Below are 19,948 nucleotides of genomic sequence, written 5' to 3' on the forward strand. Positions count from 1 at the left end.
CAGCTGGCTTCCTGCAATTATTTTTGTCTTCTGCTTTTGCTAAATTTCTAGGGGTATGTGTGGAATTTATATTCTACCTTTCCTCCAAGGAGGTCAAGGTCAAGTACATGATGCCCCACTCTCGACTTATCCTCTCAACAGCTATATAGGGTGAGAGATGACAATTTGGTCCAAGTCACCTATTGAGATGCATCACTGATCTGGGATTTGAACCTGGTTCTCCCCCATTCTGCTTCTACACGCTAATCTTTATGGCACACGTGAAACCCTCCAGATATTGCTGAACTACAACTTCCATCAGCATGGACATATCTGGGGGGGAGCAGGAGGAGCAGCTGCCCCCCAATCAAGTAAATCAATAAAAATATTTAACTAACTGAGGTTCTGCATCTGGAGCAACAAAGGTTCCCCACGTCTATGGTGCATTTCCATTGGAATATTCAGCATAACTAGAAAGTGCAGAAGTCAACAGAGTCTCCTCTACAGTTTCCTAGGCTCTCTAGTTCTCCAGCTGAAGATAAAGGTGGGGAGGAGAAAAGTGAATTAAGTTCAGTGTTATAGCATCTGCTTTGCATGCAGAAGTTGCATGCAGGTAAGGCTGGGAGATCCTTGCCTGCAGGGCCACCCATGAGGCAGACTGAGGTAGCCGCTGTGGGAGAAAAAGTATGCGTGTTTGTCTGGGGCTAAATTAAATCCATGCACACCCACATCCTGCTGCCTGCAGTTTTAGCCAAATAATGCCTGCTCCTATAGCCTTCTAAAATAGGAGCAAAGGAGAATGAAGCAAAAGGTGAGGGGGCTGAGAAGCACCTGCAATTCAGGCATCGGTACAGAGCCCTCACCTCTGTTGAATATGTGACAACAGCAACACATAGAACATTTATTCTAATAACTCGGCTGTTTATTGTTTACAGCTGCTCAAGTCCAGGGCCGGCCTGCCCATGCGGTAGACTGAAGCAGACGCTTTTGGTTGTGGAATCCTGCTTTGATGGCTATGGCACCAGCTTCCGGCAAGATCATATGGAACTCTCGTGAGATCTCATGAAACTCCCGCGTGATCTTGCGAGAACTTGCCGGAAGCCACTGCCTTATGGCCCTGGTAAGTGAAGCTTTGGAGGGAGAGGGCAGGTGTTGAAACCAGATGGGCCACTCCTGCCCAGGGCAAAGATCTCAGGCCAAAGAATTAAGCTTGGAGTTTATTCTGGCCCAACCACTTAACATAGGTCTCTGCCTCAAAAATAAAACAATCCTACTCAGTTCTCTCACATGACCTACTTATGCTGAGCCCTTCTGGGCTTGCCTCTTGAAGAGGCAGTATACAACACACACACACACACACACACCATGTACACATGTACCCTTGGCCCAGAAGTTGCTGAATGGCTTCCCACCCTTCCCTGTCAACAGTTGCCATCAGCAACAGTTGCCATCAGCAACAGCAGCCCACCTGTGGCAAGGATGGGGAAAGGTGTGGCTCCCCAGGTGTTGCTGGCCTCTGTCTCCCACCAGACCCAGTTACTGAGGCAGAGAGAGGCGTTTACCAGAGGATGCAGGCAGATTTAGCCCCCAAAGGGATGGTGGCCCTGAGGCCTGAGCAGATGCATCTTTACTTCCTCCCATAAAAGTGAATGACTGGAATTTGTGATGCGGTGGAGCGAAACCTGCTCAGCACACAGACAGCAGATGCTTTAGTTTTCATCAGCCAGATAGATTATCCTTTAAGAAATTAAGGTATTGCGAATTCAAGCGAATGAGGCACATTACTCAGCTTCCTTCATGATTTTTGTTTCTTAGCTTGAAGGGTTGTTCTATTTTTTTAATATCTCTACTCAAAAACAAAAACACCCCTTGCATACACTACCTTGGATATCATTCCCCAGAATGGCAATGTATGCATCTTTTCAATGAACTTTAAGTAAATTATTGTTTGTAATTTGGGACCCCTGCATTCATCTGCAATTATATGCTTATACTGCATTCCTATACATGTTGCATCAGAAGGAAGTCCCACCGATTTTAATGGGATTTACTTCCAGGTAAATGTGTATAGAAGTGTAGCCTTATTATTAACAAATGAATTATAACCAACAACCCTTGGCCCTCAAACTAAAAAATAAATAAAAATCATACCCCAAAAGTGGGTCAAACCTGAAGTTCCCGTTTATAAGTACCACTTATTTTGAACAGGGCTCTCTCTCTCCCTCCCGACAAAACTATTTCTTAGGCTCTAGAATTTATGGCTACACAAGATGCCTTTGTGCGCATGCAAAGGGCCTTGGCCTCATCGCTCTAGAGTAGCCAAGCCACAGGTGGGATGAGAAGGATGCGATGCTCTCGAATGCCTGATCCCGACCTTTTATTTAATCAATGAAACACGGTCTGCGCGTGAATGGAAGCGCCTGCGTCCTCCTCCTCTGCCTTTCCTGCGTTATCTGGGGGAAATGCGCCTTCCATCCCAGCAGAGGGCAGAGCCGCTTCCCTCCATCAAGGGCATGCTGGGTGATCATTTCCCGGTGCCTGATCTCGAGGGCGGGGGGAGAATCCCTCTTTAAATGCGATTGAGGAAGGAGGGGAACCTGTGTGTCTAGTGCCTGCAGGGGAAAGGACAAGCCGGTACTTGAACTGAGCAAGCGTCTTCTGCTACGCTTGCTTGGAACGGTGTCAGGTGCTTGCTGTCTCCAGCTCCTGAGCAACTCAAGTCCAGCGTCTCGTTTTGCACCCGCCCTTTCCGCGCTTGTGATCCGCCTGCTCGCCTCGCTTCCTCGGTCTCCTTGGCGCTGCGTTCAGTTTCAGCCTCGCCTTCCTGCGTTCCGGAGCAGCCCCAGAAATGCCCGCTTTGGCGCTCTCGCTGGCGCTGTGCGCCCTGCAGATGTGGCCAGCTGTGGTCGGCGGCCCTCCCCAACAGCGGTTCGCCGTGCTGGACAAACACTGGCCCCTGAGGCTCACCAAGGTAAGGGGCCAGCTGTTCTGCATCTCTTGCGGGGTGGGAGCGCGGGGTGGAAGAAACACCACGGACAGAATCATTGCCTCACACAGGAAGAATAAGGATATAGTTCTGAGTTCCTCCCTCGCGGTTTTATAAATCATTTAATGTGTCAACACGAATAGAAGTGCAGTTGTTGGAGGAGGGATTATTATTGTGGCCCATCTTTTAGTCCCTGCCTAACAGCCGTGTCATGCTTATAATATTTTATTCTCTTGTTAATTATGCTGCCTTAAATGTGCATTTTATATTTGACTTCACTTCACAGTGTTTTCTTTTGAAATGTTTAAGATTTTGTTTTTTGTTAACTTTGTGTTAAATATGTATTCTGTAGTTGACCTTTGTAGTGTTTTCTTTTGAAATCTTTTGAGGTGGTATTTTGGTTTCCTGTTAACTGTGTTGCTTTGACTGTACTTGATATCTGACTTTCTTCAGAAATGTTTGAGTCTGCATTGTTTTATTGATGTTTAATATGCTGTAAACCACTTTGAGATTTATATTTCTTAAAAATATAAAGCGGTATAGAAATGAAATAATAATTGAAATTAAGATTTTGGAATGCAGAACTACTGTAAAGAAAATCATCAAATCTAGCACGTGGGGGGGCAACTTTATCTAAATTATATAATTCTGGATTTGAACGATTGGTATTAATAATTGTATTGTAAATTGATATTGTTATAATGAGGCTATTATTAGATTGTAATTGAAAACTAATAAAACTTAATATTAAAGGGAGTGTGGGATGGGGGGTGTCGTTGTTAAATGGGAAATATTCGGGTGGGGGGCATGTCTCCAATGTTTGCACACTGGTGGTACCCATCTTGGCACTGGTGAGTCACACACACCTCTGCTAGGATAGCCCATTATGGCAGGGCTAGCCAGCATAGCTTCCTCCAGATGTTGCTGGATGAACTGCTACTCCCCTTATCCCTGACCTTTGGCCATGATGGCTGGGGACAATTGCAGGTGCACTCCAATACCTGGAGAGCACTATGTCAGCGATCTCTGCTTCAACATATTTCTCGGTTCCTAAATTTGCTTCCGCAGAAGTGTGTGCCTTGTAAAAGCCTTCAAAAAATTGCTTTCTCTTTCAGGCTATAAGTGCATTTCTGCACAGAGATGCATTTGCATGTGGAAAACACTTCTCATTCCATGTGGTGGGAGGCTATTCTCACAGTTGATGCTGACTGCTTCCTTTAGCCTCTCTGTTGCTGTCTGCATTGATAACTAGCCCCTTCCAAAAGTCGGTATAATTAATGAAGCTCTTGCAACAAAGCTAAGAGTCTTGTGGCACCTTAAAGATTAATAAATTTATCATGGCATGATCTTTCAATGTGCTGCAATCAGGAGCTGTTCAACGGTGGAATGGACTCTCTGCAGAAGGTGGTGGGTTCTCCTTCCTTGGAGGTTTTTAAGCAGACATTGGCTGGCCATCTGTCAGGGATGCTTTAGCTGCCATTGCACAGGGTTGGACTAGATGACGCTCGGGGAGCTGTGCTATGATTCAGTCCTTAAACTTCTGTTTCCATAGGCAGCCACAATGACTCTGCATATGCTGGGTTTAGTGTTTCAGTTAATGCTTGCCACTTACGGAAAGTGAATTAGATAAGTGTTAATTGGATAAGTGTTAGATGTTCATCAGTTTGGTGGTGTGGCATTAATAGGTTTGCATAACAGTCCAGGCTCCAATTGGGCCTGCTTGACTCTGCCAGGATAATACTGCGGTCGCTAGTGACAGGTGGAATGTGGAGCATTACAATCTGCCCAGCTGACGTGGGATGGATCAGAGCCAGTTATTGGGTTGGAAGGTTTTTAGACTGTAATGATCTGTGGTAAGCTCATCAACCATTATTGCTGTGTCATTCAGCGGCAGCATCTTGACCCAGGCGAACATGGCTACTTGCAAAGCTACACTTGGGTCATGTGGACTTGTACAAGTCAAGATGTAAGGTAGTAATTACAGTTATAGTGTACGACTTATTTGCACCAGGTTTTCCTGTGCGTTTGCAGCTGTTTGCGTTCCCATTTAATTTGCAGACCACAGGACATTGCCCTCAAAGAACAGTACAGCGGTACCTCGGGTTACATACGCTTCAGGTTACAGACTACGCTAACCCAGAAATATTACCTCGGGTTAAGAACTTTGCTTCAGGATGAGAACAGAAATCGTGCTCTGGCGGCGCAGCGGCAGCAGGAGGCCCCATTAGCTAAAGTGGTGCTTCAGGTTAAGAACAGTTTCAGGTTAAGAACGGACCTCCGGAACGAATTAAGTTCTTAACCCGAGGTACCACTGTAGTCTCAATACTTACCCCCTGTAAATTCAGGTTTGCCCAAGATAGGGGAAAATGGGGCTCTAAACTGCTCCACCAGGGTCACAGGCTATTTGTTTCAGTGTTTTGGGGTGGGTGGATTAATGGTCACTTTCTGCTATTCTCCTTTCCATGCCTGCTGCTTCCTTAGTGCTTTCATTCCCCCCCCCCCCCAGCTGTGGTCATAACTATTTCCGATGCTCTCCCGATCTTTTTGATCCCTCAGATTTGCAGAAAGCTAGAAAACTGCAGAAGCAAATCATATTTTAAAAAACATCACCAGATATATTGGGCAGCAATCCGAAAAGTGTGTGTTGAGTGTTTACAATCACTTTAATTTCTTTTCCAGCATGCCAGTAATGGAGAGTCAGGCACTTAGCCTCTCTCTCTCTCTCTCTCTCTCTCTCTCTCTCTCTCTCTCTGTTCCCTCAGATTTGCAAGAAAACTGTACAAGCAAATTTACAAGTTGCCTGATGGTGTGCTTTTGCAAACTTCTTGAGTGGGGAATCTTTTTTTAAAAAAAGGCTCTGTGCATATGCCTTGTCAGTATTTAACTGGCGTAATAGAAGCAACAAATTTGAAGGCAAACACAAGCACAAAAGGGAAAGCCTGCTATTATGATTGGGAAAAGAACAAAGTTGTTCCTCATATGCAAATTCACATGTGTGGGTGTGGATTTCTGTGGTCTAATTCAAACTGGTGGGGTAGGATGGGGGGAGAGTTAACAGCAGAGTAATGCTCAAGTGTGGACAAGCCCATGGATCGTAGTAACTGTTGGTAATAGGAAAATGCCCAAGGCTTTGAGGTTGAATGTGAATTTGAATCAGAATTTGCCTACACGCCCCAAACCTCCCATTGCTCAATATGCTGATCTCTCTTTCTTTCCATTTCATTTCAACCATAAAAACGATGTTGCAAGTGCAATTAGATGTCTCTCTTGGCACTATGTGACTAAGCAGCGTAATGCGACTGATCCTCAAATATTATAGCTCAATTGGTAGAGCATAAGACATGTAATCTCAGGGTTGTGGGTTCGAACCTCACGTTGGACAAAATGTGCATTGCAGGGGGTTGGACTGGATGACCCTTGTCCTGTCCGACTCTACAATTCTATGATTCTCTATAGCAATAAGATCCTGAAGCAAGTCATTTGTTCTATCTGTTCAGTACTGTGTATAATATAAGAGTTTCTACATCAAAAATGGGGAACCTGCGGGCCTCTAGATCACTTCAGCTGGTGGTTGGGCCCTGCTTATATGCAGATGCTGAGAACTGAAACTGTGATCTTTTGCAGTCAAAACATGTGAAATACAGCACTTCTCCATTCCATGCTTTGAGTCCATGTTCTACCTCGGGAACTTGTTTTGTTAAGAACATTTGTTCCATGTCTGAAAAAAGAAATTTTGTAGAGGTCATGACAAGCAGAAGTGTTTCTTCCATAACCTAACTGTAAACACCCCCCTCTCCACTTTTTTCTTTTTTTGCTACTGCTGAATTCCAGCTTTGTATTAGTAGCAACCTTCCCAAGACATTTAAACCTTGGGACAAAACTTTCCTGTCTAGAATGGTTTGTTTTTATTAACTTATTTTATTAGTTTATAAAACGCCTTCTACATAAATTTACAAACATAAAACAGCTGAGAATAATTTTAAAGAGTACCCAAAATAAATGGTGATAGGTTTAAAAATGATACAAAATGAGCAATACAGAATTATGTGTACTCAATTCCTATGCTGGCTACATAGGAAGCTGTCTCATACTGAGTCAGACCATTGGGTCCCACATTGTCTGGCTCTCCAGGGTTTCAGGTAAGGAATTGTTCGCAGCCACTGCATCCTTTCCCAAAATCTAGTGCCTAAGGTTTTCCCCTCCCCCTTGGGTCACATTTGGAGCTGATCTGCATTGTCAGAAAAACCCACATAGTATTTCTGGAACTGTGCTACTTCAGAATTCAGGCATGCTATTGTACGATGGAACTTTCTTCCGTTTCAAAACTTTTATGCCTGTGGGAAGCTAGCATAGAATCATAGATTTGGAAGAGATGCCCAAGGCATCTCTACTAAAGCATCCATGGCAGGTGGCCATCCAGCCTCTTCTTCAGTGAAGGAGAGTCTACCACCTTCTGAGGAAGTCCGTTCCATGGTCAAATAGCCTTTTCCATCTGTGACCTCCGTGAAGTCCAAAATGAAAAGTTAGCTGGTTGGTCAAATGTTATTGGTTATAAAAGCCATTGGTTATAAAAGAAATGGCCACCGGACCATTTAAAATATATATATATATTTGAAGGAGGAATGTTGTTTTTTAATTACAAGGGCAAACCAACAATAATTGTCTTGGTGGGTGGGGTGTTGTTCATTGCCAAAATGTTTCGGATAATTTCCGTAACCAGCGTTATAGTCCACATTTCACCAGTCACAGAAGTCAGTTACAGAGCTAATTGTAGCAATCACTTCAAAGTATATTGCGTAACTGTGGCTAACAAACTGTGTCGACATGCTGATGTGGGAGGAGGGTTGTACATTCTGAGCATATATCTGAGCAGGATGGGAGAAAGCCAAAGTTATCTTGCTTCTGGAATGCCAATGCCTTCCCTCCTGACAGTTCTACTTGCTTTAGGGCAAAAGCTAGGCCTGTTTAACAGGACCCACAGTGAACTTGCGAACATCAGCTGATGTCCCAGTATCCTGTCAAATTCTTTACTACTTTTTGAAGTAGTGTACTCTTGCCGATTGCTCAACACCAAACTGCTGCCTTGCTCTGGATGTTCTAATTATCATAGAATTGTAGAGTTGGAAGGGACCTCGAGGGTCATCTAGTCCAACCCCCTGCAATACCGGAATCTTTTTGCCTAATGTGGGGCTTGAACCCACAACCCTGCGATTAAGAGTCTCATGCTCCACCTACTGAGCTATGGCAACCCAGAGTCTCTGCATTGACCACTCTTGAGCACAGTAATTGTTTGTGGAAGTCCCCATTTGCACCCGCAGAAAACTGAAACCTCTTTTCAGTGTTGCACTGAAGACCTTACTGGCATGCCCAAACCTTTTCGTTACTCGATATATTTTCATGCTTTGTTTTATACTGTTGTAAACTGCTCAGAGGCTTGTGAGTTTGTTTTGCGGTGAAACAGTTTGTAAATGTTGTCAGATAAAACAAGAAATAATGCCCGGCCTTAGACATGTTTTAGCAACGTGGCTTTTCATTTGCAAAGCTACAGTGGCATATGGTTGCCCAGTATTTTGGTCCTTGTTGGGCTACGTGGGTGGTCAAGGGACACTTTAGACTACGCTTCCTCAAACTCAGCCCTCCAGATGTTTTGAGACTACAGTTCCCATCGTCCCTGACCACTGGTCCTCCTAGCTAGGGATCATGGGAGTTGTAGGCCAAAAACATCTGGAGGGCCAAGTTTGAGGAAGCCTGCTTTAGGCCAGCAGTGCCTCACTTGTGGCCCACTGGTTTTTCCTTGACTCAGCTCCCATCATCCCTGAGCATGGGCCATCCTGGCAGATGGGATTTGGGTATCCAACCACCTCTGGAGGGCCACAGGATTCCCAACCCTGCTCTTAGACCACCACTTTTTAGAGAGAAAAAATCTCAGCCGAGAGCCTCATGAGAACACCCTTCCATATCACTTATTTAATGTTAAACGTTGGGAGTCTGATCTCTGATAAAGGACCCTAAGCTGAGAAATGGGATGGGGGAGCCTTAGAAGGATACGTGCCTTTCTCAAGGTTGGTGAATCACTGAAGTTGGGCTGTACCCCAAACGGAGGACAGTGGGCAGCACACCGTGAGCTTCACGGAGTGTCTGAGGAGTGTTGCGGCTCCAACATGTAGAGGCCTGGAGTGCTGTGTGATGAAATAAGATGTTGGTGCTGTACTCTGTCAAAAGAGATCCTTGGGAACATCTAGGCAGGTGCCCTTGAGACGACAGAGGTTTTACGGGTTGGGGCCAAGGGGAGTTGCCCCTGTCTAACCAGTCTGTTCAATGGCTGAATCAAATGTTGGGAAACTCCTAAGCCCAAAAAAAGCACTTCTGGAAATGAGTTGGAGTCTCGACAGCAGGTATGCTTGCCAGGTGTGCTGGATGCTGATTACAGAGCTTAGGAAATGGACGTCGCCTGAGGTGACCTTAAAAGTGCCGTCATCACCTGCAGATGAACATGGATCATTGGCATGCTTGCCGACAAAAGGGGAGGGGAACAGCCCTCCAATAGTGGTGGGAAATGAATTGAAGACCACCAAGGGCAAGCCTGCCCAGCCATCCAATTTTATTATGTGCATTTGTCTTAAAATCTGTTAGTTTCATCTACTTTTGATAATTTTATTACATCTGCCGGTTTTGTTGCAATTTTTAAATTAAGGTTTCATGCCTTTTTGTTTGTGAGATTTTTGTTCTTGATTAAGTGGTGCAGAACTTTTGCCAAATAAAGCCTCTTCCTGCGGTATATGGAGGCTGGCGTAAGGCAATGGCATAGTCTGCTTGGTGCAGCATTGCCAAGTTTTCCAGTACTGTGATGCCTGGGTAGATAGAAGCTTGTTTGTGTTATCAGAAGACAGAAGACAAGGTCCACGGAGCATTGTTTGAAATAGGACTCCCGCTTTCCTTAACCAAGGCCTGCTGGTTGGAAGATTCCCACAAAAGTCTGCTTTGGAATCTTCCGCTACGTTCACCTTTGCTTTACTTGCTGCGTGTGATGAAAAGGGCCAGACTGAGTACCTTCCTCCACTTTAAGCTCCACACGTTTATTCTAACGTATTTTCTCCTCTAAACCCTTCAGATCCAAAACTTCGCATGGCAGAACTGTGGCCCCCCCTCTGATCCTGCTGTAATCAGGAGTTTGTCCATATCTCCAGATCCAGTTTCGATACCGGGAGATGTGACAGTCAGTGTAGCCGCTGCTACCACTGTGGCCCTCACTTCACCTCTGAAGGTATGTATGTGGAAGGCCAGTGGGCCAAGCCAGGCAGAAGTGGTTCCTTCACACTGGGAACAGTTTCAGTGCTCTAAGGAGGACAAATGTGACTTGATGAAGCGTGTTTGCAACTATGGGCTCCTCTGCACTTCCGTTTGCCCCACTGCTTTCTCCCAGGAAAACCTGCGGTTTCACACGGAGTCAGAACAATCTGCAATGGGGTTTTCCACAGGTTGCCGTTTGTTCCCATTTTGCACTAAACTGCAGGTTTACCCCGGAAAAGTGGCAGGACAAAGGCCAAACTGCTTGGACCTGTGCTTTTTAGGCACGGGACAAGTGGAAGTGTGGACCAAGGCCTATCTGGGACTGGGACTAGATTGCATTGGGGCATCAGGAATGCCAAATCCAGGTGTGGGCCACAGCTTTCCCCACTTCCTTCCTTTTTCTTCCCCTCCAGAGTTGTGGTCAGAAAGAAGACATCTTTTCCAAAAGGACAGGCATGGGGAACTTGTGGCCTTCTAGATGCTGCTAGACTTCTGCTCCCATCACCTCTGACCATTGGCCGTGCTGGCTGGGGCTGGTGGGAATGAGAGCTCAGTAGCAGGAGCTAGCATGAAGGATATATTCGAGATTTACAGGCTTCTTTTCTTTTCTGTTTTTGTTTTCCAAGTAAAGGAATTTGATATGTAAGTGCATGTCAAGAAAATATGAGCCAAGAAAATGTGATCTGGGGAAAAAAGGACTTCATTAGATGGCACGAGTCTCTCTCATTGACATAGGATCTCCGTCCGAGTCTCTGAATGGAAAACTGAAGTCATAGAACCATAGAGTTGGAAGGGACCCTGAGGGTCGCCTAGTCCAGCCCCCTGCAATGCAGGACTATGCAGCTGTCCATACAGGGATTGAACCTGCAACCTTGGCATTATCAGTATCGCTCTCTAACCAACTGAGCTATCCAGTCCTGTGTTTAAATGGGAAATATCCCTTAGGATAAGGCAGAGGGGTGTGCACTGCCTTTCTCCCTGTAAATCAGCCAGCATAATACAAATCTTTAGATGGGGCAGGGCTTGTGAAAAGCTCCTGAGGGATGTTTTCCCTAATAAGAGGTTTCCCTTCTCTAATGTGCTAATGTGGGGTAATTTGACCCTAAAACATCTAGTCATTAGGTAGACGACATATGAACATTTCTACTTGACATGTCGCACAGGTAGGCTGAGCAGAAATGGGAGCTTTCTTCTGCACAACAATTCAGACCCCTTAACAGGCTGCAACGGCCAAAGAAACAAAACTGGGACAACCTAGTGTTGGTCACTCTCCAGAATCCCCTTTTTGAAATAGAAATATGTTGTGCTGAGTTGAGGAAACCCCTTAGTCCTGTGGCTGGTAGGAGCTGGCCTTACCATGACCTGTGGCTGGTAGGAGCTGGCCTTATGCTGAAATGTTACTGTGCGGTTTTGAGTGGGATCAAGTTCTGCTGGTGTGGGTATGAAGCACTCGAAATTCCTGCTATGCTAACCACCGCTGAGCACCTGGCTGCCTATTAGCAGGAACTGGGCTGGGCCCAGCCGCATCCTCCCCTGTTAAGCAACTGCATGACTATAGAATTGTAGACCTGGGAGGGGCCTTGGGGGTTCAACCCCCTGCATTGCTGGAATAGGATGTTGAAATCTGTTTCATTTGCATGTGTTAAGTCTCAACCTTCCCTCTTAGTGCAGCCAAGTGGGGTGGGGTAGGGGGTGGGCTTGGGGGCTTGGCAGAGAACCCTGGAAGAGGCAGTGTCAGTATTGAAATGGCCTCCCTTTTGGAAAGATGGTGATTATTTATAGAGAATACTCCTAACGCAGGCCAAAACATGCTGGTCTGTGTTTGTGGGTTGCATTGAAGCAACACATCTGATCAAAATCTTGGTAGCTAAGATATGTATACAGTGGTACCTCAGGTTACAAACACTTCAGGTTACAGACTCTGCTAACCCAGAAATAGTACCTCGGGTTAAGAACTTTGCTTCAGGATGAGAACAGAAATCGTGCTCTGGCGGCGCGGCAGCAGCGGGAGTCCCTATTAGCTAAAGTGGTGCTTCAGGTTAAGAACAGTTTCAGGTTAAGAACGGACCTCCGGAACGAATTAAGTACTTAACCTGAGGTACCACTGTATGTCAAATGCCTACACACAAACACCTTCTCTTTCCGGGCCCTAGGCCTGGAAACTTTGATTGTGTGATTTCGATGATGCAAGTCGCTTGGGTCTTTACCTCTCTTGCTAGTACATACCTTGGGTTAAATGTGCTTCAGGTTGAGCGTTTTCAGGTTACGCTCCGCAGCGACCCGGAAGTAACGGAGCGTGTTAATTCCGGGTTTTGCCAAGTTGATGGACTACATGGAACTGGCGGAAATTGTTGGGATACTGCCAGGGAGGCAAAGTCCATCATAGCCCCCAAGCCAGCTGCCGGACGATCCATCGACCTCCCGTAGACAGGCAGTATCAGCAATTAGCGACACGAAGCCTCAGAAATAGATTGCCACATTCTTAGGCTGGTGCACACTCTGTCAGCAGAATTCACACAGCGAAAGATGCACAGCAGGAGAGCATATTTACAAGTTTATTCAGCGTTGGTCAGAACAAAGAAAAAAACATGACTGCCTGCTTCGGTATGCTCAGGCAACAAGAGAAACGAAAAGCAAAGACACAACAGAAACATCCTGTGAAACAGGAAATACGCAGACTCTGTGGCTCACAGCCTGCTCCCTTTTAAGGTGGAACGGAAATATCCTAACAGAAATGACTGGCAGAATCCGAGACCAGGGAGAAGAGTCGGTGGAAGAAGATTGGAAAAAAATTAAAGACTATTTACAGAAACACTGTAAAATTAATGAATGTTAGAAGGATGCTGGAATGAAGTTATATGGCTTTAGCAGAAATGTCATAAAGAATTAAGTAAAAATAGATTGTTAATGGGCCAGAGGGGAGAAAATAAGGTTAGATTGTGTTAAGATAAATTATAGGACAAAAACTGAGAAAGATGGAAAGGATTTGCTGAAATAGCTAACTGAACTAGAATACAAAAAAGGGAGGTGTGAGGAGGTCGTTGAAACAAGTAAATGAAAGATAAGATATGGAAACGTTGGATGTGTTTTTAATTGTTTCTGTTTTTGTTTTTGTTTTGTTAAGATAAGTAGTGTTTTTTGTTTTTCATGTATTGTATTGTATTGTTTTGCTTTGTTTAACCCTTTTTTTCTTTTTGTAATCTTTAAACTCTTAATAAATATTACTTTTTTAAAAAATAAAAAAATCTGGGTTTTGCTGCTCGCACATGCGCAGACGCTAAAAAATGATGTCACGCGCATGTGTGGAAGCGGCGAATCACGACACACGCACGCGCAGACATGGGTTGCGTTCTCTTCAGCATGTGACCGGGGCTCCGGAACGGATCCCGTTCGCATCCAGAGGTACCACTGTATAATTCTACTGGTGATTTTCAGAGCTGTCTTTAATCTCATGCTCGTGTTTAGTGGTGGTATTCCTGCTTTAGAGGTGAAGGAAACAGGAACACAGAGCTCCTATGTGTAGAATCATAGAGTTGGAAGGGATCTCTAGTCCCCCTGCAATGCCAAATTTACATCTACAGAATCCCTGAGGCCATCCAGCCACTGTTTAAAAACTTACAAAGAAGTAGAGTCCACCACCTTCTGATGTAGTCAGTTCTGCTGCTGAGCAGCTCTTCCCTTCAGAGAGTTAGGTTTAGTCAGAATCTCTTTTCTTTTAATTTGGATCTGTTGGTTCGAGTCCTACCCTCTACAGCAGGATAAAACAAGCATGTTCCCTATTCCATGTGACAGCCCTTCAGATATTTGAAGAAGGCTATCATATCATATCTCCTCTCAGTCTCCTCTTTTCCAGGCTGAACGTATCCAACTCCTTCAACCATTCCTCTTAAGGCTTGGTTTCCAGACCCTCCTCTGCACACATTCCAGCTTGTCTGATGACCTGCAGGGAAACTGATGCACTCCACTGACCATGGGATAACCTATAGGACTTAACTAGCAGGGAAGCCATTCAGCCTCCTTAAAGACCTTTCTTATAAGCAGCTCCACACTTGAGCTTATATTGGGCCTTTAGGCTACCAATTGTTTTTTGCCACTTTCTCTCCTGTGACAGATTCTTCCTGGGTTGGTCCAGGTGCCACAGCAAACCATGATTTGTCAAGCGCACGGACTTGGTGTGAGGGTTCGATCTTGGTTCCTTATTCTTTCCTGCAGGGCAAGCACAAACCATAGTTGGCCCGTTAGGCCAAAATGGCAAACCGAGGTTGCCGCAAACCAGGAAAGGAGGCGGGAAATTGCTGCAAGGGAGGGAGAAGTGTGTGCTTGGGTGCTCAGTCCGGGCTCACATTTGTAATTCCAAACCGTGGTCTGCCATTCCATCTTGCCACAGCAAAAGCATGCACCTTTCTCGAATGGGCTTGAGATATGAGAAAGAAGGCTGTGATGAGTCTTTATAACCAAGTAGATGTAGAGAGTTTAAACGTGAGGCATCGGAGGAAGTGCAAGTGAGCTTCACTTCCTTTTACGAGGCTTCAGATACAATATGGAAAGAGGAGGTGACCTCCAAAGAGGAACCTGTGTGTGTGTGTGTGTGTGCGTGCGCGCGTGTGCACGTGCGTGCATGCATACACCACCTGTTTCCCATTCAGAAAGCTGTGGCCTTTTGCTTCATTCTCATTGTGGGTGCCACCATTTCTGGGACCCCAGTGGACGCCTTGCCACCCCTCCATTTACACTGCCTTCCTGCATCTCCCCACAAGCTCCCTAATTATTATTTTTTTGCAAGATTCCTTTTTTGAAACATGGGGAAGAAGCGTCACAAGAGGTAGCATGACTTGCTTGTGTTTTCCTGTCCAGTGCTGCTTTTTAGGACTCTGGCACAACGGGACAGGAATCCTCCTTGAGCTGGGGCTGGCGCACTCTCCCTGGTGCCCATCCTATTTAGCAAGACCACATTGGTCCATAATGGCAATTCCTAAAGAAGGACACTGTCAGAGAACAGCTTGCAGGAGAAAAGACTTGGGGAGGCAATGCCGGGTGCTTGAGCAGTGGGATCAGGTACACCCTGGGAATATCCTTACACTGCCTCTGGTTTTCTCAAACTCTCCATGCAAAGCGATAGGTCAGGCAAAGGAAAGCACGAGAGCCAGTGTGGTGTAGTGGTTAAGAGCGGTAGTCTCGTAATCTGGTGAACCGGGTTCGCATCCCCACTCCTCCACATGCAGCTACTGGGTGACCTTGGGCCAGTCACACTTCTTTGAAGTCTCTCAGCCTCACTCACCTCACAGAGTGTTTGTTGTGGGGGAGGAAGGGAAAGGAGAATGTTAGCCGCTTTGAGACTCCTTAAGGGCAGTGAAAGGCCAAACTTCTCCAAACTTCTCCAAACTATCAAGTCCAAACTTCTCCTCCTCCTCCTCTTCTTTTTCTTCTTCTTCATGGTTAAACTGTGGAGGCAGTGCTCACCACCAACCTGGATGGCTTTAAAAGAGGATTAGACAAATCCATGGGGAGGAGATGAGGCTAGCAATGGCTAATAATCACAATATGTTCTCCGTATACTGTCAGAGCCAGTATTCCTCTGAAAGCTAGTTGCTGGGGAGTGCAAGCATGGAGAGTGCTCTTGCACTCAGGTTCTGCTTAGGGGCTTCTCTCAGGCATCTGGATGTGAGAAGAGGAATCTGGACTAGATGGGTCTTTGGCCTGATCCATCAGAGCTCTTATGTTCTGATGACAGTGAAGATGCAGCTGGGGCAGAGGGCCATGGGCCCACTTAGGCGCCACGGCAAATGCCTGAATTCTCCGATGTTGCAGAAAAATGGAACTTTGCTCATTGAGGGAAATGCCTGGCATTATTATACAGAGCAGCCTTATGTTCAGTGAGAGGAAGGAAAATAGCTAAGCTCAGCTGCTCCCGAAACATCTCTGAAAGCAAGAGAGGCCTTGTGAGCTATCATGCAGGTAGGGCCTGTTTTCGAACCAGTTGGAGCTGGGAGGCTTAATTAGGGTTGTTCCTTGCTTATTCAGCCAGGTTGCATGTTTAAACCCAAGTGTGGCAGAAGTACATGTGGAAAAGATCTAGGGGTCTTGGTGGACCACAACCTTAACTTGAGTCAATAGCGTGGTGCAGCAGCAAAAAAAGCTAATGATCTTCTAGGCTGCATCAACAGAAGTCGAGTGTTCAGATCAAGGGAAGTCATAGTCCCGCTCTATTCTGCCTTGGTCAGACCACACCTGGAGTTCTATGTCCACAGATTAAGAAGGATATTGACAAGCTGGAACACGTGCCGAGGAGGGGAGACCAAGATGATCAAGGGTCTGGAAACAAAGTCTTAGGAAGAACAATTGAGGAAGTTGGGTATGTTTAGGCTGGATAAGAGGAGACTGAGAGGAGAAATGAAAGCCATCTTCAAATATATTATTGGTTTTTGGTTTTTTAAAAACCCTGTGAAGAAGCAGCAGCAGGTAGTTTCAGATTGAGAGGGTTTAACAGAAGCTGTTTACCCCTTCACTTTGTCTGTTCAGAAATGCACACGCATGCGCACACACCCATCCACATTTGTTTTTCTCTCATTGAGAGGGAAGATGCAGAGGGCAGAAGGAATTCTGAGCAGATCAGTGTCTGGGAAGGAAATGGTAAAGCAGTTCCTCTGCACACAAGCACACTTTGAAGCAGAAGCTTTTCAAGATAAAAGAAGGATGGGAGGGGGGTGGTGTATATCTGGGACAAGAACTTGCTCTAATGTGGCCATTCATTTGTTTCTTCTCAGTTTTACGTATTGCCCCTGCCTGTCAAATGTTGCGGTGTTGTTCTGTGTTTCTTTATTGTTGCATACTGCCCAGTAATCTGTTACAGTGAAGGTCAAGTCAGGGGGGGAAAGCATAAAGAAATCATGAATTGTTGCTCCTTACTGCCCTCTTGTGGTGGTACCTAAGAGCTGACTCCAATCAAAGCTGCAAATTAGAGCCCACTCAGGTACTTCTGGGGACTGACAAGTTCCCAGCCTCTGGTAATAAGAGGTACCGTATATCGATGTAATCAATGGCGATGATGATGAGCCCAACGATGAGGGATAATGGGAGTTGCGGTCTTTCAAATGATGATGGACTACAGGCTCCCCAACCTTGGCCTATAGGTAGGATGGCCAGTTGTCCAAGCTATAGTAAGCATTGAGCTGTGGGTGATTTTTGAGGAGGAAAGTCGGAGGTTAAATTAATGTTTGTGTATAATGTTTACTTCTAGGGAGAGGTTGTTTTGGAGAAGAAGATTGGTGATATGTGGATAAAGGTCCCCTGTGTGCAAGATCTTGGCAGCTGCACATATCAAGATTTGTGTGCCATACTGGATCAGGCTATTCCTCCCGGCCAGCCATGTCCGGAACCATTGCAGTCTTATGACATTCCTTGCCATTGCCCCTTCAGAGCGGTAAGTTTAAGCTTCCCCCTCTTGGGAACCAAAGAAACAAATCCCACATGAGATGGGCAGCTGCAAGGCATGCCACCAAATTCCACATCCCTGTGGAATGTGCAGGTCCATCAGAGAAGGACAGGTGTTCCATACAGCTGATAGGCTTAACCAAGGTTTGCAGTCAAATTTGCTGCATGTTTAATAATCAAGGAAGTACGGGGGCAGGGCAGATAAGAAAGCTTATAGATACATCTCCATGTAAAGATTTGAAACCCCCGTAGTGCAGTGCACCTATAATTAAGCCCCATGTGCATTAAAAGAAATTAAGGGAGAATGATGAAGTTCAGTAAAGGAATGATGGAGCTGGCTGTCTTTCCAACAGATAGCTGGGTTTCCTCTGGAAAACCAATACTTGGAGCCTGAAAGATGTGTTTTAAAACAGCATTCCTCATGCAAGTTTTGCAGACCTTTAATTCAGTCCGATTTCTGCCCAACTCTGCTCCACATCTGCATCCTGTAAACCGAAAAGGGGCAGCCTACGAGGTATTTTTCAGGGATGCTTTTAGCAGCTCCTTGTGTCCTAAGGCAAGGTTCAGAGTTAGTGCATTGCTCATATAGGGACATCTCTAGGCGGCAGCTTGGGCCTTATATGCGATGGAGTAGTCAGAAGCTGCTGACTCCAGCTAACCCACTCATGCTTCTAGAAAAGAGCATCTTCTAGATTTTGACAGGCTTGAGTGCATTGGTTTGTATGTTTTCAGTTGTGCAAACTGGGTGAGCCTGCTGGCTCCCAGTGAGGGGCTGGAATATTTCAGTGGCCATACCTATCAACCTGTAATTTCTCCTTGATTTCATCCTGTAAAAGATCTGCTTATTGAGTGTTACCTATTGGCACTGTTAGTATACCTGATGGAGGGAGCAGAAAGTGTTGGCTGATACGGGCTGACAGATCTTTGTGTGTGTTTTCTCCTTTCAGGGTTCTTACAACTTGCCTTCCTCCACCTTCTACATCCCCACCTTGGATTTGCCTCCCATGCTCACCAATGGGGACTACAAGTTCCAGGTTGTGCTGAGCAATGGTGACCAACAGCTGGGCTGTCTCAGGTTGTCGCTTTCCCTGCACTCTGAGAGCCGGTGGTATTGGTGACTACAACGCAGGCATCTTTGGGCTTGAGTGCCACATTTCTTGCTCTCCCCCCCCTTGAATTGCTAATACTGAGACTTCTTAGCTGCAACTGCTTTTATGATGGCTTCTGAGGAGGAGCCAAGATGATGATGTGAACAGCAGCCTCTATCTTTCACTCTGCTTTTTTTTAAAAAAAATTTTTAACTTCTGCTGATTGCTTTTAATCACTTGGAAAAACCACCAAACTCAATGAAGAAATGTTCAGAAATATTTTTTTTAAATCAGAAATTGAGATGTCTGTGCCTAACCAGTGTTTATGCATTGGTTATAATGAGGGCAGCTTTCCCTAACCTTGGTCCCTTCTCCCCCAAGGCATTGTTGGACCAGAGCTCTCATCATCTCTAAACATTGGCTAGGCCGGCCGGGGATGGTGGAAGGTGTGATCCAATAATGCCCAGGGGAGCCAGTTGGGGAAGGCTGGATCAGGACCACATCACCCTGGATATATATGCTACACAAGGGTAGGGAGTGCATAATGGCTATGCGGATAGATGTAAGTGCAGCTTCTCAGCTTGGTAAAGTGACACATGCATAATCTTTATGCATCACTGTCCATAAGATTTCTCTACACCCCCAGGGTCTCAAACTATGGGGTTGTGAGAATACTGAAAGGTTGTTGGGGTATGCTGACAGGATAGCTTGAGCAGACTCATGAAGCAGTAACCAAGGGAAGAAACCACACTTCCTGCTTTCTGCATCACAGATCAAAATAGCCAGGCAGGCTCCACCATCTCCTCTGTATTTACTTCTGCAACCCCTGCTTGGTCAAGGTGGCTCCTTCACTCTGCCATACACCAAGCACACTATATGATCAAGCAGTTCTAATCCCTCAAAAGGCCCATATCTGTTAGTCTTGTGCTGCCTTGTGCATGAGGACTAGATCCAAGCAAGAGAGTGGGACAATGAAGAGAACTAACCCTTCTATAACACACACCCACACTCTCTCTTTACACCTCCTGATTCCAAACCATATATGCTGTTTCATGCTCCTGTTTATCTTCTGAACAGAACTTTGGTGCTTGGTTAGAGAGAGGGGTTTTTGGTGGGATTTATCTGTTCAAGTTAGCTTCTGATAAAAGCAGAAGGAAAACGCTCAACATAAAAG

The 19,948-nt window shown here is 45.6% G+C and overlaps 1 protein-coding gene across 1 annotated transcript; it reads left to right on the forward strand.

Moving 5' to 3' along the window:
- The first annotated feature begins 2,502 nt into the window (after positions 1-2,502).
- Positions 2,503-18,966, forward strand: GM2A (ganglioside GM2 activator). Its single transcript, XM_053377059.1, has 4 exons — positions 2,503-2,950; positions 10,077-10,229; positions 17,493-17,675; positions 18,634-18,966. The coding sequence occupies exons 1-4, from the start codon at positions 2,828-2,830 to the stop codon at positions 18,802-18,804; spliced, it is 630 nt and encodes a 209-aa protein (XP_053233034.1). The 5' UTR covers positions 2,503-2,827; the 3' UTR covers positions 18,805-18,966.
- The last annotated feature ends 982 nt before the right edge of the window (positions 18,967-19,948 follow it).

The sequence above is a fragment of the Podarcis raffonei genome, chromosome 2 (assembly GCF_027172205.1).
Source record: "Podarcis raffonei isolate rPodRaf1 chromosome 2, rPodRaf1.pri, whole genome shotgun sequence".
In the NCBI taxonomy this organism is placed as follows: domain Eukaryota; kingdom Metazoa; phylum Chordata; class Lepidosauria; order Squamata; family Lacertidae; genus Podarcis; species Podarcis raffonei.